The sequence below is a fragment of the Cebidichthys violaceus genome, unplaced genomic scaffold (assembly GCF_023349555.1).
Source record: "Cebidichthys violaceus isolate CVI_PGR_0920_01 unplaced genomic scaffold, fCebVio1.0.p SCAF_14, whole genome shotgun sequence".
NCBI lineage: Eukaryota > Metazoa > Chordata > Actinopteri > Perciformes > Stichaeidae > Cebidichthys > Cebidichthys violaceus.
In genome coordinates this window covers 7,173,108-7,195,368 of record NW_027176307.1, presented here as the reverse complement: position 1 = coordinate 7,195,368, position 22,261 = coordinate 7,173,108, and the positions used below count along the sequence as shown (strand labels likewise).

The 22,261-nt window shown below is 43.1% G+C and overlaps 1 protein-coding gene across 7 annotated transcripts in view; it reads right to left on the bottom strand.

Moving 5' to 3' along the window:
- Positions 1-979: 979 nt before the first annotated feature.
- The window catches only part of nrxn3b (neurexin 3b), a 273,391-nt gene continuing 252,109 nt past the window's right edge, over positions 980-22,261 (bottom strand). For 3 of the 7 annotated variants that reach the window (XM_068708636.1, XM_068708638.1, XM_068708637.1), the window contains 2 exons: positions 15,182-15,260; positions 980-4,578 (listed from right to left, as the gene is read on the bottom strand). In XM_068708636.1, the coding sequence (XP_068564737.1) occupies positions 3,593-4,578; positions 15,182-15,260 (1,065 nt within the window). In that variant the 3' untranslated portion in view covers positions 980-3,592. Of the gene's footprint in view, positions 4,579-6,666; positions 7,223-12,559; positions 14,448-15,181; positions 15,261-22,261 lie in introns of those variants that run through there. The other 4 variants (XM_068708640.1, XM_068708642.1, XM_068708639.1 and 1 more) reach the window with 3 other exon arrangements.

The window sequence follows — 22,261 nt, the reverse complement described above, 5'->3', positions numbered from 1 at the left end:
GCCCTTTCCCATCTACGTTGTGTTGTGCAGACTTTCAAACTTTTTAGAACCAATCCGAACAGAAAATAACCTGTATGAAACCCGATGTGGACCAAACAGCCAAACCTGGTCCGATGAAAAGAGGTGGTCTCTGTGCGGATCACACCGAACCTTGGTTTGGTTCATTTGTAGTCTAAGAACGACCAATTACAAATAGTTGTGGCAGGCTATCGTCAGTGCAACAAAACAAAATAAGCTGCAGTAGCAGATGGGGATGTCAGTTGGAAAAGCTCACAGAAATTCTGAGGAGAGGATACGGGAGAGCAACACTGAACATCTAGAGACTGTGGCAGCAGTTTACAAAGATGCCGCTGGTAGTAATGCCATAATAATGTTAAATTGTTCTCCATTCATTCACACTATGATAGAAGACCCCCAACTAACAACACACCGACGTCTCACACACACACACACACTCATCTACAAACCAATCATCTGAAAGTGGAGGGAGACGCAGCTCTTTGGGGTACAATAATCTGCTTAAAAAGGTATAAAATAAAGTAATTACAGCCTGCCTGAAAAGCTGCTTTTTGGGGGCTCTACTATGTTCACAAGCTGGGCACAATGTTCTGTCAGCCCGTCGGTGCTACCGTGTGTTTAAGAGCTTTTGCTCTGAAAGCAGCTGTGTGCTGTGGCTGAGTTGAACTGAAAGACACTGGAATGCTCTGTAGAGCTGAGAGGAACAGCAGGGTGATCATTCTCTGTAGGTTCATCATTACAAGCAACCCCCTTCACGCCATGTTAGAATGTGTTAACATACAAATCCTGATTACTTACTGCTCTCTGCCTTGGTAGGGCAGTGTACTGCAGTAGGATGAACTATGGATTGAATATCATTGCTTGCTAAAATGAATGTTGTTTTCTTACACATTAACTTTTTATTGTGTTGACTTATACAGAAAGAATTTCCACACATTTGTGGTGAAGAAAAAAAACGAGTGTTGAATGAATGTGGGTCTGGCTCAGAATGAACAAAACAGTCCCTCTATGGAGCAAATCCCTGCTGGCCTTCTTGTTCTCATTGCCTATGGCAGGATGAATGAGTTCATATGTAGTCATTGTGCTAGCTAGATATTCTCACACACGCCGCTCTGATATCCTACATCAATGGGCTATTGCAAGTTAATGACCAGCTCTGTGAAGGCCCATTTGCACAAAATATGGACAGTGTAAAACCGAGCTGGGGAAGCAGGTGCTGCAGCCATTGAGTAGCTCATAACCCGGCCATATGGTTGTGGAGAATCTCATTTGGCTGTGCACTCTCATAAAGGCCTGACTAAAGAACCCAAATCCATTCCTCTGCTGTTGTGAAGACTCTGGAACCTCTAATAACCGTTTTCTCCATCCGTCCTTTTTTCTCTTGTTGCATCGCTGAACAGTGCGTGAATTTGCATAATGATCTATAGGTAAATGATGGTGTTGCGCTGCTCTGCTCTGGACTTCATTTGAATGGAAATGATAGCACTTTTTTGTTATAAAAGGAAATCATTGAAGCGACAGCAAACGGAGGAGAATTTGTGGTTGGGTGAATAGTCCTCGGAGTAGATGCTATCTATCTCTATCTCCTCGCTGCGTCTCCTCCCACCTTTACACCACAACATGGATGAGTGAGAGACAGCCACCCGCGGTCTAACATCCAAAAAGTTTGGGAACAACATTTTTTATTTCTGGGAATTGTTTGGAGTCAAAGGAGCATAAGACAATAATAATTAACTGGTCGAAAAAGCCAAGTACCAACACAAAAAATCAAAGTGAACATACACGCCGACTTATTTTCCATAAAAATGAGAACAAATAACTTCAGCAATAAATAATGACATAAAAAACAAGATATTGCTGGAAGAGAATGTCATAAAAATTAGACATGAAATTAAGCTACACAATAAACAGAAAAAAAACAAACGCAAAAAGACGAGTTGAGCGTACGAGAACATTGACTTCAGAGTTTTTAAAAAAGGAAGAAAGGAAACAAAAATAAAAACACCTGTAAGTCAGTAAGGTGCTAGCTATAGCTCTCCAAATCCATCATAATCTGTCTTTATTCTCTTCTTCTGTTTTTTTAAATTTCCAATAAAAAATAAATAACATGATGAAATTCATTTCAGAATGAGGAGGAATCCCTACTACAAGATCTGAGGGAGTTGTTTTCTAATTGATTGACAGCTTCCGGTGAAATATTCATGCGACTGAAGAGGAACACCATCCAGAGAGACTAGACGTCTAATCTAACAACATTTGCTCTCTGCCTAAACAAATGTTCCTGTGCACATCATTTTTTATCTCCAGGCGTTCCTGGCAAAGGAATAAAAATCATTTATTTGTCGTGTTGCTCAAGCAGTAAAATCAAATCAAATGGTCCGTCTATACAAGAAGATGATTTTTGAAAAATTAACAGAAACTTGAATTTTCTGTACAATATTGACCTGCAAAGCACAACGGCTATGATGTAATAAAATATGTAAACATATTTGCTGTTTTTGACACAGTTGTCTGTGACAACAGATAGAATCTCACTTGTTCACACTGAAGTCTTTAGTCTGGACTTTTTCTTTTTTTAATTAATTGCGACAGTTAAATCTCAGCTGGACACACGTTATGATAATGCATTTTGCAACAACATCTTAGGAAGTGGATTGAAAACTGGACAAAAAAAAATGCAATCGGAGATTTAAAATTCAGAGAAATAACAATGCATTGTGCATTTTGCCTGGTGGATCCACTCTTACACGCTTGAACACCATTTGGAATTTGGTTGCCATGCATAGCAGTCCGATCCTTAACTGAGACGCGAGGGAGGGAGGGAGAAATATTGAGATACATTACTGTATCACATCCTGCTGAGCGGTCACTGAGGACTGCCTAGTCAACCCTGACTGGACATCATCCTTCAAAAAAAGGACCTAAATCCAATAAATAAATAAATTACTTACTAAATGAATAAATAAAAAACAAACAAAAAGTAGAAATAAAAAGACAGCTGTAAGTACTCATTTACTTTAGCTCATATCGCATCCATGAAATCTACATTTAATGAAACCGTTTGTAATGCGAATCATGTTTTGACTTCCAACTTTCCCGACAATCGTGGTTTCTTGAGGTCCCTCACTTACACAGATGCCAGCACCACGTCACATACACCTCACATGCATGCTCAGAATGGCCGAAATGACAGTGATCGTATTTTACAGGGTTACAATGGACAAGGTTGTTAGAACTCCAAGGGTCACACACTTGACAGTCACTTGGGGTCGTGTGGATGTTAGAGTGATGTTATTCACACTGCCAAATGTCTCCAGCAGGGACTCCTTAAAAAGATCCACGTTGAGTCCCGGTGAAGTTGAACTGCATTGTCTCTCTGTAATGCTTACAATAGTAAGTGTGCTTCCATAAGCCAAAGTTCTTTTGTAAATGTTTCAGTGACTCAGTAAGTCTTGAGTTCTCAAGAGATTTGATCCTTTTTAAATCACAGTTGCCAATATGGTACTGTCAAAATGTTTATAACTGTGTTCCAAACAGTTTATTTTTCTATGTGTTGGGAAATGACTTTTGATTTCTATACATAATATTCCTTGTCCTTGTCTTTCGGTCTCTTGCTACTGGCGCTGCCTTTGGTGCTGCCGCTGGGCGCTTTATCCTTCACCACAGCGCCATTGGTTTGCGCTGAGTTGCTGATGTAGTTGCGCGTCTCGTCCACCTGGTAGGAACCCTCGTCCCTGTTCCTATACTTGTACATGGCGTAGAGGAGGATGAGGATGCAGAGAGCGGCGGCTGAGACAATGCCCACCACCATGCCCGTGGTACTGCTGGATTCCCGGATCACCTCTGAGGCCCCCGGGGGCACCCGCCGCACCACGCCGGGCACGGTGGGCAAGGCAGCAGGCACCGTGCGCAGCATGGGCGAGGTGATGAAGGGGCCCCGTGGCTTGGTGCCGTCCAGATCGAAGGACGTGGGCAGGGGCAGCAGGACTATGTCCGGCTGCGGGGGTTTTACCTCGCGGTTGTTCATTTTCCCGGCGGGCAGCTTGGGTGGCGTGTCCGAGGGGACCGCCGCCGGCGGCGTGCCCCGGAGGTCAGGCAGAGGCGAGGTGGGTGTAGTCCTACCTGCCTCAGAGGCTTTGCTAGGCCTCAAGTCCTTGGCCTCCCACTTGGGCGCGAGGGCTTTGTAGCCGCCTTCATAGGCCGATGTGGTCAAGATCTTATCTGTTACCAGGGAGAAGGTGGTGTAAAAATCTTCATCGTCAGTCGGGGGCAGGCTAGAGTCGAAAGCTTCGCCAGAGCCAAACCCCGAAATCACCATGCCATCATCATCATCATCATCACCATCATCACCACCATCACCATCATCACAATCATCGCCGCCTCGGTCCGACAAGCAAGGTACCCCCGCCTCAGTGGCCATGGCCAAGGATTCTTTGGTGGTCTCAATAATGGTGAGGACAGGGCGGAGGGTTGGGGGGAGGGGCATGAAGGGAGAACGGGTGGATACAGAGGGGATGTCTATGGGGTCCTCGACTAGCACGGGGATGACTAGCTCCCCTCCTGGAAAGTGAAAGAGAGAAACAGACAGCAGTCAGAGGGCAGACAGCCTTCAGTCAGCTGAGCAAGAAGCAGCCAAACACCAAAAGAATGTATAAAGCAAAGCTCAACATAGGAAAGAAATGAACTGAACAAAAACAAGGAAAGAAAGAACGGAAAATACTGTACCAGTGCAAAAACAATGAAACTCAGAACCAAACAAGACCAAACTGAAAGGAAAACAACAGCCATATATAAAGTCTACGTTGCATCAAAAGGCTTTGAGGGATGCACCAGGGTGAGCCACATTAAACTGACTCCACATCCTAACTCCAACTTATCCTGCATGTTTTCAGAGAGCAATATGCTCTATCAGCACTACATTTGTACTGCGGTATGAACCAGTCATGGATATCAGATGTTCTATGTGCTGCATGAATATTCATGAGTTAATGTATGAAAAAGTGTGAATGATGTGTAATGCCACACAAATTGTGGCCCAATATTTTGTTTTTTTCTGACATTGCTGCACATTTCTCCACATAAATGACTAGTTCAGGCTTTTAAGAGGCTTGTTTCATTCATCAAAAAAGTCCTCTTTAGTCCGTTCAAAAAACTGAGCACCAAAAGATGTGCTCTGTGGATAAAAAGAAGCAGACGGTAAATGCACTTGTTTACAATTCAAGTGTAAGCCAGTGGGCCTGAAAGCAGAATAACTAAGTCTGAAATGAGAAACTGTTGGTAAGGAGTTTCATAGAGCAGCTGAGGGAGGTGCTTTGTAAGCCTGTTGACCTACACGGGCGAAAAGTACTAACTGAAAAATGACAGAGAACTAAAAAGAGAAGTGGCAGTGTTTTTGGACAGGAAGTGCTCCAAAGTCCCAAAAACATCACTCTGAGCCTCTTAAAAACCTGACCGGCACTTTCGTTCTATCAGAGGGTCACACACTGATCTACAGAAGAAAACTGTCTCAGCCAGTCACCGCTCACAAGTCATAAGAACTGAAGGGAACAGCGTAAGTGGGCTCCCCTATTTGCCCTAGCCTCTTGCCTTTTGAGCCCTACAGTTACCACGATGGCACAAAGTCACCAGGCAGTTCAATCACACCTGAATGTTTGCTGATTTTTAGTGGGAGGATCTCGCTTGTAACAGCTTGAGCTCTCCATTTTGGAGTGAAATCACTATATTATTCCAACCCTGTCTCCTACAGAAATACATTCCCATACTACCTAACTGCATTCTCAATTACGTATCGAGGGAAACGTATTTTCTCCTGGATTTCTGTTTTAAACACCTGATTAATGTTATGAATTAAAACAAAGCAGAACAAAACTGCTAGAAAACTACTTATGTGTATGCACACAACTACCTGCTTAGGTTTAGTTAAAAACATCATGGTTTGTCATGTTATTTCATTATTATGGTTTCACACAGGACTCAGACATGGTGATAATCCTGTGTAAACCTCCTCCATCCTTGGTGGACTATGATGAGAAAGGTAATTGTGATACATCACAAACTTAATCCTGAAGAAAATATGTTTCCCTCTAAAAGTGACAGACATTGCAGTTTCACTCTATGGGAGCTGATTATTCATAAGACTTACAGACCTGTGTGTTTAAAAACATTCCCACATGCACTCGTTCTAATAAATCCGTATGGGAACACTTGATACCACATGCTTTACTGGTTAAACCTGTTGTTCAACGACTACAAAGGGTTTGAAACATTCAGATGTCTATTGAAGCTGCTTATCCTCTTGCCAAAGTGGCTTGTTTGTACATTGCAAAGGCTCACAAACAGGGCACTATAAAGAGATGCAAACCTTTTGGAACAATAAAGAAAAGAACATAACAGAAAAGAAGGAAACCAAAATAATAATTAAGGCATTGCAAAAAGAGTTCAGAGTTAGGGCAAACATTGTAGAAAAAACATTCACAAAGTAAAGCCACAGATAGAGTTATCCAGAAAGGGATTAGTAATAAGTACGTAGAAAAAACAAAGTCAGCTCGGAAAATCATAAAAGCCTACAAAAAGAAAGAAAAAGAAAAAGAAAAAAAAACAGTTTTCAAAGGAAGAAAGCATACCATCAGTTTTGTCAACTTACATCAACAAATTGCCCGCATGATTTTGGCAGGAAGAAAAAAAAATTTACAAAAGAAAGTTGTGTAAGAATGCCTCTGGACAAGTTAGGTTAGTTTCTTTTTTAGCAGTTTCTGATTAATTAGTATATATTTCTCTTTTTAGACAGGATGGTACAGGGAGGCAACAACACATACATCCACACATCATGACATGAAAAATATTCTTCACCATTCTGTTCAGCATAACTTTTTTTTGTTCTTTTGATAGTCATTTAATTTTTGTACGAAAAGAAAGTTTATATCTATAATTCTTGCTTTGTTAGATAAGTCTCTCCATAAATATCTACAGCCTGATTAGATGACTCTCTTTTCTTTTCTTTTTAAACTTCATTAATGAACAAATGGATGACTGTACATATCTTAGAATCTCTACGTAAAGGGTTTGGGAGGAGGGAGTGTGAGACGGGGTGGGACCTATGAACATACTAGGAAGGAAATGACATAGATGGGGGTGAACGTGTACATCAGTTGCCATGTCCATGTAAAGGCGGCACGAAGCGGTCGGGCGGCATTAGAGCTTTTGGCTGTAAGGAAGGGATGGGGATATACAAACAATGAGCATATACATGCCCATCTACAAAAGAGAACAGCACTCTCAACACTGACAGTTTTACAAACCCTAAGCTGCAACTTCTTTTGCCATGCACAAAATTAATCGAGTCATTCATTGATTAAATCCAAATTTCAATCAGAGATAGCTATCAGATAACAGGAAAATATTAGAGATCAGCATAGAAACAGTTTGGAACACTTTTCACAGATAGTGGTGAGGGTCTACTTTAGAGGTGTCTTCTCTTTTTTCTCTATGAGGACGTGAATTTGAAATCCCAAATGCAGCTGCGTGGTTTTGACAGCCAATCTTAAAAACCTCCTGTTGTTTGTGAAGTCGTCATTCATTCATAGAGAAAAGAGAGAGCTTCATTCTAATTAGGGAAGAAATCATCAAAACATTGGCAATATTGATTCTTAGCAAATTAGCAGATAGTTCAAATTTAAACATTTTCAGAATAGAAACATAGATACACATATATGTGTTTGAACATATATGTACAAAAAAACAAAAATAATTAAAACAGAGTAGCAAGCAAGAAAGACAGAAAGGCATTAAATTTCTCACACTATCAAAGATGAACAACCAGAAAGCACACACTGAGGCAGACAAAGAGGAGGGGGACAGTTTATAGGCAAAGTGTCACCACCTTCATTTAACTAATAATAAAGACTTTATTATTAGTTACTACTACATTTCTCTTGTTAGTATCTTAAAACACAGGACAGGGCGTGCAATCTGGATGTACGTCAGAGAAAGAGAGGTCAATCAGACATGGTTTTATTTTGGATTTTAGTTCCACTATAAGAAGTTGGGATAAGGCATGCTTAAGTAAGTTGCATTTAGGGAGAGTAATATACAATAACAATACAGCAAGCCATGGGACAGGTAGGGGAAGGGGCTTAAGATGGGGTCAGAGGCCAGTTAAAGGCCACTGCCACCAAGGGCTGTGGGATATTTTCTCAGGCAAAGGAACCATTTATCAGCAGTGATATATAACCAGCATTATGTGGCATTTAGGCCCACCGAGACTGCATATTAATCAAGAGGGGAAGCAGAGAGATAATTAATGAGCAAATTGTTATTAAGTGTTTAGATGCTTTGCGTTATGCACATAACCAACAGCCTCTGTGTGACAGATAAACACAGTGTTGGCAAGGAGTTCCACAAGAGGGCTCAGGGTGGCGTCTCTCTTTGTGAGAGGGCCGTTTGTCTTCAGAGATCAGGGTTTGGTTCGTCCTCTGCATAAACCTTGTTCATTACGCAAAACTGGGTCCATGAGTTACGTGCGATTGAGGAAATGTGGCGCCCGTCACACTGTACCGACTCTGTGTGACCGACGCTGACGTCTTAAATGTGGATTTCCTGCTCGTCCTACCATGCCCCACAGAACGCACTATTGTCTGACATGATATCACGTTTTGACTGCAGCGTGTCTCCTCAGCTAACAGTTACCGATCACGTTGTTTGGCTGGTATATTATTCCACTAACTTGTTACATAAACAATGCCAGTCCAGAGTGAGTGATTTCATGTGAGGATTTATTTATCAGACTCTGCCCTCGTTGTCTCGGCCTTGTTTGCATCCTTTCACTCCGTTCTTGGCCAACAGCTTTCGGCAACTGTTAGCTTTGCGCTATATAAACAAAACACTTGGATGGGAGGGGAACCGCTGCTAGTCAAGGGTCTCCAGTCTAGTCAGTGCAGAGGACCTTGATGTTTTGATAAACACTTTAATCCTGTGTAAGCTCTTGCACAAGCGTTGCACATCTCGCTGCATTTCTGTAGCAGACAAACACTGTGGTTTCTAACGCACTCGTCAAGATGGATGGGATTTTATTCTAAGCCTCCGCTTCCTTGGAAAACAAATCTCTATTTCTCTGTTTTCTCTCTTTTTTAAGCAAAATAAAGTGAAGACTTCAGATTAATAAGAGTTTCTTTACGCCAGTGCCTACTGGGTAGCATTTTGATCAATGGGAAAAAACGATCCAATCTTTTTAACCACAAAAATGAGAGCGTGAAACAAAACTGAATTTTCCACCGATTCTGCATTTCATCATTGGTGATGAAAAAAAAGGACTGCGGCATGCCTGTGCCGGCTTTTGAAGAGGAATTAAGTAAATGTAGTTATTTCTAAATGGCTGATTGACTACCTCAGCAGCTTGGAGGCTACAGATGCAGAAATCTCAGAGCAGCACTTTCTCTTCTCTTCCGCCACTCTCTCTCTCTTTCCCTCACGTCTCTCTCCTGATCCCCGTGTCCATCCAGCGTTTGCTGAGGCTTTCGAATGGAGATGAATCCCGACGGTGTGTCAGGGATTTGACGATGCTACACCATAAAAGCGGAAAGCCGGTGCACCAGCACCAACCATGGATGAACTGAGTCAATGGGATTTCAACGCTGCAAATTGTGGGCGAGTCAGTGGTTTGGGGCGCTGAAATCTCATTGTGGCTGTGCACATTGTGCCCAGACACCTGCTGTAGCAGATTCATTCACTTCTACCCACCACAGTTAGAGAGCTGATTACCAGAGAGCCAGCAAAACACAGATTTTCAGTGTGGACAAACTTAAAGGGACATGCCAGAGATTATATTGGTGCCCTGTGCAATGGCTGAGCTTTCTAGAAACATGTACCTGCAGAAGCCGAGCACTTTACCCTGCCATTAACTTATCTTACCTGTACACACGCCTGCCAAGAGAGGTCTAATTTCTCACTGATGGACAATTCACTTCCATCCTCAAAGTTGATGGACGTTCTGTTTACAAGCGGGGAGGCCTGCCCTGTACAGATGCATGACCTATCTCTGGCTGGAGGAGGGGCTTCCTGAAGCTGGCAGGTAGCTCTTAATCTGTCATCATGTGGATGGGTGCAGTCTGGCGTATTAAATCGGCGTCTCCAGCAGGCGTGGCGACTCGCCCCTGTCAGCCGCTCGATTTGCTGTACAGCTGTTAGGCTGCACCTCCGCACTAGGTGGACATGTGTCAGCTGAATAACCTTTAAACTGATCTGAGGCCTGTGTTGAAGTGACAGCCAGCCCGATGGGGCTTGACAGAAGCCATGGCTGACGCCACAAGGAAACCCAGTGATCCGTCCCTATCATACTTCATTCTGTACCCCTACATGTGTCGGGGCTCTTCCAGCAATGAAGAAATCACATCCATGCTTCTAGCTGAACATTCATTTGATCCACAGACTCTTTACCCACCAAGGCCAAAGAGAGGAGGAGAGATCTATAAATATATTTGATCTGTGCTCCACTTCATCAAAGGCTGATAGGGTAATGGTGCATGCTGGACCATTTAGGGCCCTTTTATTAAATACACAATCTTTTTACAATCTATCTGACTGTCACAGAGGGCAACAGTTGCCCTGTTTGCAGAGATTTGTGGGAGGCTGTCTTCTGGAGGCTGTGTTGTTTGTTTAAACAGATGGGAACAACACACCGGTATGTCTATGCTCAGTGGCAACATTCTTTTAGTGCAGCAAGAAGTAAGGGGATGCTGGTGTGATGGAAGAGTGCACAAAGCATACACCTATCTACAGGCAAACAGTCATCTTTGGTTTCCTTTAACAATGACGATCACCCCTACCCTTAAACCTGATGTTTTGGCCATTTGTAGTCAGCGCAACATTGACATAATATCAAGAAGTTAATATGTCTAATGTCTTAGCAGACTGTAGTTTAACAGCAGTAGTTAGCATAGTAAACTAATGGTATTGGCCCTAACAACAAAACAATGAGCTGAAAGAGGCTAAAACGCTCCACACTGCTGAAGGTTTGTCACTATATGAGTAACTCCTTTCATATTACACATCAAGCATTTCATCCACTATTATTATGAAAATATAGAAAATATAGGGATATGAATAACCTGATTTCTCTGATCTTATGTACACACTATATTCTGAATATGAACACAACTGGGATAATCCTCATAAACGGGTTATTCATGTTCATGTAAACACACTCACTGTTGGCTCCATTCCATTTATGTGTTGCAGGCCTAGGGATTGTGCATACTTCATCCCTGACCAGGTTGTCAAAAACCAACGCAAAAACTGACGCACAAGGCACCCTTTAACGTCTGTATGAGACGAACCAGGCTTTCAATATTAGATAGTCAGAGCATCTGCTCAGGGTGTCCATTCACTCCTGACTTATTTTAAGTTACAAAGTAAGTTAACTCACGTAACATACGTAACTTATGTACGTAACTTAAGTTAGGTAACAAACATACTTATTTTGACAGGTGACCGTGGCTAAGTGGAGAGCAGGACTGCCTTTCAATCAGAGGGTGGGCGGTTCGATCCCCTGCTCTGCTAGTCTCATGTCAATGTGTCCTTGAGCAAGACACTTAAATTGCACCCCAAAATTGCTCCCGTAGCTGCGTCTACGGTGTGTAGATAGATACTGAATTGTAACTCGCTTTGGATAAAATCGTCTGCTAAATGACCGTAATGTAATATTTTAACCCAAACCATGAACTTGTCCTGAAGCTAACCAAGTAGTTTTGTTTCCTAAACATGAGTGGGGCCAAGGGGTCCTGAACCAGGTCCTTCAGTGACGAGTTGGGAATGCTTACCGGCATCACAAGAGTAAATAGAGCAAAGCCACCATTAATGTATCAACATTGTGTATTTTCTGCTCCTGCAGGTCAAAAAGGCTGCTCTGTCATTCTGTGCATTGTTAGCTTGTCGTAGTACAAGTGATCTTTATCTGGTCTAAGTAGTATTATGTCTGAGGCACTGAATGTACTAATCAAACATTTTGCATTTGCACTTTATGAAAATCATTTGCATCAATTAATAAAATATTAATCACAAAAATTGCTCAGATTACACGGTAATGACAAGCTGCAACTCCGTTAATCACGGTGAAATGAAATGATAAATTGAACTGGTATTTGCTGTTCTCTGAACGATGTTTTCCATCAGTGATTTCTGGCTGGTAGTCTGCACATAGTGAAACTCTGATTGTCAACTGGACTTCTAGTGATGTCAACGTGTTCAGCTCCTTATTCAGAGGATTGTCCAGAATCTCACTGCACACTCCTTATTTGCCCTCTTGTGGAACTCACGTGGGATAAAGGGAGAAGGTAAGGTTTAACAGTTTTATTAGACAACACAACCACGAGACGACCACGTACAGCAGACAGAGACAGGCTGTTTGGCAGACACAGACGGAGCACTGACAGAGACAGCAGGCACAAGCACCAACACAACACGCCTCCGAGGGAGGAGCGGCCGCGGGGCTACAGCGGCGGCGCAGGACCGCCGCTGTAGCCCCGAACACACACACTGACATGTAGTAGAAGCCAGCTGGGGTTAGCCTGAGACTTATGGGTGGAGAAGAAGCAGTACACAAAATGGATGCCAATCATATCCATGCAGAAGCGGGGGGAGTGGGGAGAGAGGATTATAAGTACGTCTACAGCGCTGCGGTACAGTCCAGTACAGTGTGCATGCCACAAATGCCTTCTACTTGGAGCAACAGATAGAATAGAAAAACAGATATACTTTGTGGCAATAAAAGTCTTTTTATGCCATCTGCATTCAAACAGACATGTATATGCAGAAAGGCTAAAAGAAAGAAGGTGAGTGAGTCGGGATGGAGGTGGGAGGGTTGGGGATTAACGCTCGGGAGGGGAGACAGGGAGTCATTCTTTCACACACAACTTTCTTGAGACAGAATGGGGTTGCCTGCACAAGGCCAAAAAAAGGATGATGGCAAGAAAAGATTTTGTTGCCGTTCATATCCCTATGTTGTATCGAAAATGGGGGGGAGGATGTTTCTCTAGAAGCCATATGGCACAAAAAATAAACAGAAACTTGATGAGGAGGAGGACTTTGAATTTTCCAACCACCAAAAGTTCATGCGGCACAAGATGAGGCAAAAACGGGAGGAGTGGCTTTATCCTTGCTTGGAGGATGAACGACGGATGATGAGGAGGACACCAAAGAAAAAAACAACCAAAACAAAACGAGAAAATAAAATCACCCCAATCAACCCGCCCCGGCCCGTAACTAAAGCCAAAACAAAAATAAAAAGCTCAAATGTAAGGCAACCCAACAGCTGGGTCCAAATCGATACAGAAGAGAGATGTTCATATGTGCATCACAGGAGAAAATAAAACAAACAAAATGCAACAGAAAAGGAACCAACATCATGTCATGCAGCTGTTCATACGACTGGAAGCGGGGCAAGGAATGAGGATATGAATTTCTGTGTCAACATGGTGAAATGTACAGTATGTATGAGTGTGTATGACTACATATGTTGCCACTATATGAGGGGAGGGTACCATGTTCTCTTCAGTAGAAACTTCTTACACTACGCTTACACTTTTGAGAATACTTGGGTTTGATGTTTTATTAGCGTCGGGAAAAAGCAGTATGAGCTGCAAAAATGTGTCCATTCAATTTCAATAATCTCTGATTAAAGAGAGCGACCCATGCTTATAGATAAGGAACCTAAATACTGCACAGACGCCTGGAGAAAATGACTTTCTCTTCATATTAAAAGCCATAAGCGCGAGGACCTAAATGTGCTCATCATTTTAAGGAAACAAACGCTATAACAGCGTGATAAGACTTCAAAGACAATGATTGGAGGAAATGAATATCTACTAAAGTACACGGAAAGACCTCATTTCCCAGAAAAATAAATAAATGACTTACTATCTGTTTTCCGAGCAGAGATAACAAAGTGAAAGGGGCAATGCAATGTTTCAATTCAGGCTTATTAATAGCAGTAAAAGTGGACACATGCTTGGTGCCAAGATGAGCCACATTAGGCAGATTAACGTGGCATCAATTAGTCTGCTGGGATGGCGTTTTGAAGGACAGTGAAGCAATCAAATAGCCTGAGCTGTTTTAAGGGGAGACACTCTTTACATACTGAGCCAGCTTCGATAACACTCTCCTGGTTCACTCCGTACTATTAGGATATATGCCAACTGTCCGTGGGCACGAGTGTGACTGGCAGTTTTTTGTTCAAAAGACATCCAAACCCAAGTTTCCTCAAAATAACCACTCATTTAAAATCTGCAGTTATATTTCCAGCTGTGATTTTATTTTTGAAACTCCACTGAGTGAATGTCTTATCACTTTGATTTAATCACAAAGTGATGTGTGTCTGTGTGTGTGAAGGGAGGAGGGAAGAGAGACGATGCGCACAGAAATTCGAGGATATCTGTTCTCTATTAGAATGTTTCAGGTAAGGCAAGCCTCCGACGAAGGAAACAGAGGTACAAACGAGGAGAAGAAGAAGGAGAAGGGAGGAAGAGGCTCTGTTGCAGTTAGTCTGCTACATATCACAGTATCTATGCTGAAAGCATCTTTGTTCTCGAAAGAATCTCAAAATGTATCCTCTGTCAAGAGAGACGCACACACACGCACAGCAAGAGGAAATCAACCAGTACAGGACAGATACATTTTGAAGCATCAGTGCGGGCGACATGGGGCTTGATACTAATTTTGTACTTTGTTGAGTAAAGTTTTGCTCTCGACCGAATGCTGAGAGAACAAAATTAGTATCAATGCTTTGTCATGTCTGCATCCAGTGGCCCCATAGCTAAGTGTAACTTGTTTTAGAGATGAAAGGTGTGAGCTTTGACTGCAGTAGCTGACTATAAGATGTATGCATTTACAGTTAACTTCCTACTGAGAGCATGCTAAGGATATAGGAACTTAATTCTTACTGTTTTCATCAATCTCCAAAGAGTTCTTTAGACTATAGATTTACACTGAGAACCCCTTAAACTGGTGTAGATTTCTCACAGTGGCTACTTTTTTTAGGGCTTTTTTGAAGTTACACTTGGAGCTCCCATGGGACATGATGCTAAGAGGAGAGGCTCCTCGGTAGCAAATCAAAGAAAGATAAGGAGAAATAGACCAGGTTCAGAGCAAGCACAACTCGACACACCCATCCCACCTGCATGTCCCGAGTCGCACTCTTCCAGATCCTCATCGTCGCTGGAGCACTCCGCCGACGAAACAATGTCATCCGTCGTCTGTGGAGAGAGAGAGACACACATTGACACACGTGCACAGGGAAACGTGGTTAGGCCTGGGGCGGTACAGTAAGTCCTCAACTTGCACACAGCCATTCCATTCAAGGATATCTCTGCACACACAGACCTCTCCGCCTGTCCTTCGGCTTCCATATATCACTTGGAGTCAATCATATTTCACAGTGTTTATCATTCTTCACTTTATGTGCTTTCCACCTCCGCAGATAATTGTTTTCCTTCACCCTCCGCACTCTGCCTCCGATTATTTATCGGCCCTCTCCTCCTCTGTCGTCCGCAATCAATGGCCCCACCAAGCCCTCACAGATCAACACTGTCCCGGCTTCTGATTTGTGCTAAAGGGTGCAGAAGGAGGGAGGTGTGGGGCGGCAGTCTCGCTAGCGACACCCGGACCAGCGATGGATTATCTGCACCCTCCAGTTCCCACAATTCTGATTTATCCCCACCCCCTTCCCTGCGTTCGGGTCGACCCATGGAGGATGGGGGGCGGAGGGGTGTATTTCAGCTGTGAAGCGCTGGGCAGCCAGCGTTTATTAGAATGAATCAACGGGGCGATAAAATAAGCCCTGTCACCAAGCAGGGTTATGAAATCAGAGCGCTGATTGAGTTTTCCAGTCCTGGCCGAGGGTGTGGGGCTCTAAATATCATTGAGCTTGACAGACTAATGAAACGCGCCCCCATGCTTGTGCTGGTGCTTTCAACAGTACACCGAGAAAGCTGTCTACCATACACACACACACACACACACACACACACACACACACACACACACACACACACACACACACATGCTGATGCTCAACACCAAACCTCACTGGGAGAAAGTATATTTTTCAAAGCATATTCCTAATGCATGGTGTGATTATGCATGATGGACTGTGCTATTTTCTGTATCAGTACATTTGATAATGTGCTAATGTGTGTTTGTGCAGGTATGCATAATGCACCACATTATGTACTGTACTCCAGCACGAGGAGGAAAAAAAAAACATAGCAAGAGGGGAGGCTGGAAACTAAATTGCTGTAAAATATGGCCCCTTGGTAAACATGACTATTTATTGAAGCCACATTACAGGCGTAAAAGTCTTGGTTATTGCTGAAAGAGGGTTATTGCTTGTTATTATGATAGCGGGCAGATGTGGGAGGCAGGGACACAGAGTGATGAAAAACCCGAGCCACTTCAAAGTCTGTTCCAGCAATTTCAGCCCGGGACCATCTCACCATAACCCAGAATCAACTGAAAACACTGCCTGCCTCTTGTCCATTCATGCAGCATTTCTCTGCAGAAGATGTCGACAGCATCGCAGCACAGAGACAATATTTTGCTTGATTATAATTCAATAAATATTTTGGAAGAACAGAGATTCACCTGCTAACAAAGCCCATGTATCCACAGCCTCATGTATGCGTTTTGCTGTTAAGCCCCTTCTCAGACTAGCAGACAGGCACTTCATTATTTAAATTCTACATGTCAGTGTAGCTGAATAAGCGCCTGAGACCATTTTTTGTAACTGTTGAGATGGCAACCTGACTAGGCCAGTACTCGTTACATGTCCAGTCCAACAAGGGTCAAATGTGAATTGAATCACATCCCGTTTACATGCACTTAAATGGTAAATGGTAAACGGAATGTACTTGTATTTCTCTTTTCTAGTCTTTCCGACCACTCAAAGAGCTTTCACACTACTTGTCATCATACACCCATTCACACCCATTCACACGCTGATGGTAGGGGCTACCATGCCCACCATCAGGGTTAGAGAAACCTAAACTAACATAGTTAGTGCACGTTGATGTACAGACTGCAGCAACACATGGTTACAGCGAGTGCACAGCGAGAGGTATTAAGACATCTTGTTCTGTCTTCTTGAGCACTGCAATACATTTGTAATGTCTCTCATTCCTCATGCATAAAGAAAATACAAAAATGTTGAATAAACCATGAAATTCTCTAATGAGATATTCAAGTTGTAGAGATTCTTCTCCCGTCACATCAGTCTGTAAAAATTAGCATTCATTTATCTTAAGTATACTGTAGCATATTCCCCCCTGCGGTGAGGGGCATAGGAAGAAAAAATCCTCGGAAAACAGATATAATCATCAGACCATTAATCTCCCCAAATGCTCACAGTATCCATGCAGTGATTCACAACATGTGAGCAGAAAGGAATAAAATGAGAGACAACGTTTGGCTTTAACTGTCAGACCGCAGGCTAAATACAGGATTTCTATATTCCATTAAAGAATTGATTAGGGCAGTGGCTGCCAACCCTTACCACCACAGCTGTATCAAGAGAGCTCCACCACCCCTTCATCTTGTTACAGATGTGTTCCTTTGAACTGATGTTAAATGGATTGAATTTATTATTAATTATATCAAAGTGGATTTTTTTGGGGCGCCTCTGCAGCTTAGATGAAACCAGCAGAGTAAGACATTCCATCGCAACATTTCTTCCCAGACGGACATTTGAAGTGTGTGACAGAAGGTGTGTGGCAGGCTAATGAATGCAATGAGGGTCAAATAGCACAGCTTTTAACCCCGAGCTAAGCCTCATGGAACTCTTTATAATCTCTTCACTTGAGGGCCAGGCCAAGCCCTGCTCAGCAACAAAAAAATCACTAGGAAGTTCATCTTTACATCTATTCAGAGAGAGGACTGACTGCCTCAGCTCATGTATTGTAAAGGTTGAATCTAAATGGTAGAAGGACACACTCCATTCAATGTGTACCTTTTGCATTTGATTGAAAATCCTCTAGGACTCGGAGTGAGACGCCCTTTAATTGAGGAGACTCTGATTCCACTTGTAGAAATTGAAGAGAGGCTTTTGAAGTGCGATGTTTCATATTTGTAGATTCACTAGATGTGCGCCTGATTCATTCTCATGATCTTAAAATGTATCTCTGTCACAATAGTTCAGACTGGAGTGCTTCTGATGAAGGGCTCATTTTTCCGCATTTGGCCAAATGCAGAACCAATGAAGTGACACGAGGCTCACAGTCCGCTCTTGGTCGCCCAGACGTCGAGGAGAACGTATAGCATGAGGCTAGATGATGTAAATGCAAAGGCAGCTCACAGGGCGGAAAAGACAGCATGGGTGTGCAGCGGTGGGTGCCTACAGCAGGATATAGCAAAATGGTGCACTTGGCCAGCGGGACAACAAAAACTGATTTCACAGCTGGGGAAATCCAATTCTCTGTCTAAATCTCCATAACATAGAGTGGGATATATTTGGGCAGCAAAGTGATTTCTTTTTTGGTGTAATTATTCTCAACAAACGTCCTCATCGTCATTTTGAAGAGTCTGGGTGGCAGGATTTACAGGCTGGTTTGTTGTGTGGGAAGCTTGAATATGCACGCACATGCCTTCTACTTCCTGTGTGTGAAGAAAAGTGTGTAATATACAATGATTTCAGTGCATAAAAACCTCAGGCTATGTGCATCATGCCTGATTATCCTGATTACCCTGCTTTCAAGTGACGCTCAAATTCCTAACCCCACAAACAAACACCACCGCCCAATCAATAGCCAGACTTCATTAAAACAGCATTTACCTCTGACCACTTCAGCACATCAACTAAAAGGATCACAGCGGCGATCGATGGCGATAGACAGCCTCCTTAGGAGACGAGGCTCAAAATACTCAGCTTTTAGTTTCACAACTGACGGCACTGACAAACAAAATGGAAAATATGCAAAGATGCTAGGCTGTCTCTGTCTCTGGGGTTTAATCAGGACTTCTGGAGCAGCCAGCAGCAATGCAGAGACCATTAACAGGCGGAGCTGCAATTACCTCAGCAACTGAATGGAGTGCATGCTACATCACCAGTCAGGCCTGACCTCAGAGTGAACAATGAGGCTGCAAGATTGATCAACAATAAACCTTAAGGTTGCAAACCCAACACTTCTTTACCATGAAAAAAACAAACAAAGAGCACTGTGCCTGTCCAGCACAGATCATATATTTTATATTAGGCTGCAGTAGGACTAGTAGAGTAGTAGCATTTTTAAAGGCCAGCTTCAGATATTTCACCTCAAACATCACACACTGATGCAGTATGTTTACGGATTATGTTTTTGGTTTTGGATGTAAATGCTGCTCGTATCCATACTGGCCCTGATGAGATTCCTTTCCAAATATGATTCCAAGATTTGGGGACAAAATCAGTCCTCACAGTCCTCGTTCTTTGCAAAAATGCAGCTGAAGCTCACATGAGGCTGTCTGAGTTACATCATGTCTACACAGGAGACGTTTCAGACCCGTTTTGCAGCGGATATATTTTTAGTTTAATCAATCCAGCCGTCGACACGTGGTGCAACAGGTCGCATTTCACTCGTGCATTTACACATTTTTCTATGCTTCAAGTCTATTTTCTCCTTCTGCATGTATAGGGATTGTGTGATGGCTCACCTGAAAGCAGCCTGTGTAGACACTGAGGACTGAAGCTTCTCTCTGTTAACGTGCTGCATTGCTATGCAGGCCGTGTAGGCCCTGTGTTAAACAATTACCTCTTTGTGTCACTATCGCTCAGCAAGGAAACACAAAGAGGACATTTCTTTACCTTTGGAAGATACCCACAGAATTTGGCTAACTTAGGCTGCTGAAGCCTTTTATTAGCTTAAGCTGAAATCCATTTTACACAGACAGACTGTGTGGTTCCACATCACTTCATTGAAATAACATTACGAAGGGACGTCGACAGGGACGGTCTGGACAGTAGGAACTTGTAAAGAGACCAATAGTTCTTTCAGTGTACATCATGGGACTGTTGCATCACGATAGAAATTAAAAAATGTGAACTTACCCTTTAATTTCATTGTAACATTTGGCCGTGTGAGCAGGATGTGTCTCTTCAAAAGCTATCAGTGACCAAAAACAACAACATCTAGCCTTGCTCCCTTCTAGCCATACTAGCACTGCAGGTTGCCAGGCTCTGCTGCATCAAGCAGATAAATGTAACCTGTCTGACAGATTTCCTAAAATCCGCTATTCAATACAGCCGAGCCAAACAGTTCACACTTTTAAAGTATCAAGCAAAACACAATCCACCAGTTAGAAAACTCAAAGCAGAAAAAATGAGAAAAAATGTTTTTTTCATTGTTCCAAATCATTTTCATCAATGTGCTTAATTACTGAGGCTTTCTATCGAATAGACTCTGCAGGAGTGAACTCACACCTTCTCTTCACACCTGTGCCAAATAATAGTTGTAACTGAACCACTGCAGACTCCACCGCTACAATTAACAAGATATTACACCCTATCAACTTGTGAGGAAATGACATATAGTGAGCAAATTTTTCTCTGGGTAGTTCTTAAAATATACCACCATTTAATTGTGTGCTTGTCGTCATACTATTCAAACTGAGGCTGTTTCAACTTGGAGCAAAACTCAAAACCAGAGGCAGCTGCTGCATCTGCAGCTGTGGCTGCGGTGGAATATTCTGCTGAGCATGACGGTGATTTCATCGGTCACATCAAAGCAGCGGCTTGTGCTCGGCAGGGGGAGAAGAAAGACGTGATGCACTCGACCACTGTCTATAGTTTCTCCTGGGTCAGTGAGAGCAGTATCGAGGCTAAAACGCAGCCACGGCCCCCGGGTTACAAACATGACATGAAATATGGGCCTGAACAGTGCTGTGACTTGGAGAGGCGAGAGGAATCTAAGCACACATGTACAGTACAGTGAGTCATATCAGGAGGGGGGGGGGGACGTTGCTCCTGAACACACCACGGTCTTATCATAACAAATGACCTTCACTTGTTTCTGTGCCCAGAGGCTGAAGGAAACACTGAGAAACGAGGGAAGAGAGACATTACAACCCCAATATCAAACCCAATTGGTTTATTTACTATGCCAGGGTGCCCACTGGCTAAAGCTGATTTTTTTGTTTGTTTATAATGATGGGTATGAACCCCAAACAAATCAATTTTCCTCTAGCGCCTCATCCTGGCTGTCAGTTGCCATGGATATCCAACGTGGCTGCATGTTCAGAGATCAAAGTGACGACGCTGAGGCAAGGGCAATTCAAAGACACGCAATTCAAAGCAACTTCTTCTTTCCCGAGGTGTCCCTTGGTCACCTTGGACATGTATAAGACATTACACAGAGGTAAGGATGACTCCCACTCCCATCTCCTCTTTCTCGTTATCTCGCTAGCCCCCATTCCTCCACTCCACCGGCCCTCGTATCAAAATGAGATAGTCATCTCTATGGCGGAAGCTTCGCCTTTCTATTGACGGCTGTCTGATGTGCGCGTTATCATGTCCGATCTGGGCTTTGACAGGCTGACAAGGGAGAGGCTTGTATTACAAGAAGAATCAATGGCACTAGGCCATATCCCTATCAATGGGCTGCCACGACTCTTTTTGCTCATGCTCTCCGTCCTGTGACTGATAAGATGCTTTATCACAGAATATAGGGGGGGTGTTAAATATAACACACGGTGGCTATTCTAATAAAATGTTTGATCATGGTGTTTGATCTTCGTATTAAAAACAAGCTAACATAAGCAGTGCAAAGAGGCTGGAAGCCCTGCTGTTAACCCTCTCCTTCAATGTAGTGGATGAATTAGAATGGAATGAGCTCCTGAATCAACTTGTGGGGCCAAAGCCACACGCTAAATGATTTCCTAGATCAAATATTGATATTTGGAATGAGCACCCTCGGTGGGCCTCTCTTAGCAGCCTCCTGTAGTCAGCACATTTTCCCAGGTCTTTCCAGGTGTATGGGGAAATGAAAAGAGAGCTCGGGAGGTGGGTGAGGAGATCGGGTGTAGCTGGGATGGGGGGGAATAAAATGCATTTAATTTGTTCACCACCACCGCGGTGTGTTGGTTTCAGCAGAATGGGTTATGTGCCGAGTATTTCTCTTTTTCTCAAGGACCTGCTTTTGTACACAGCAGTGAGGGTTGCTGGCTCACAGCAAACTCTAATTGCCCCGAGGCCATAGGCAGCCTCTTTCAAACAGGGTCATTCATCTTCCCA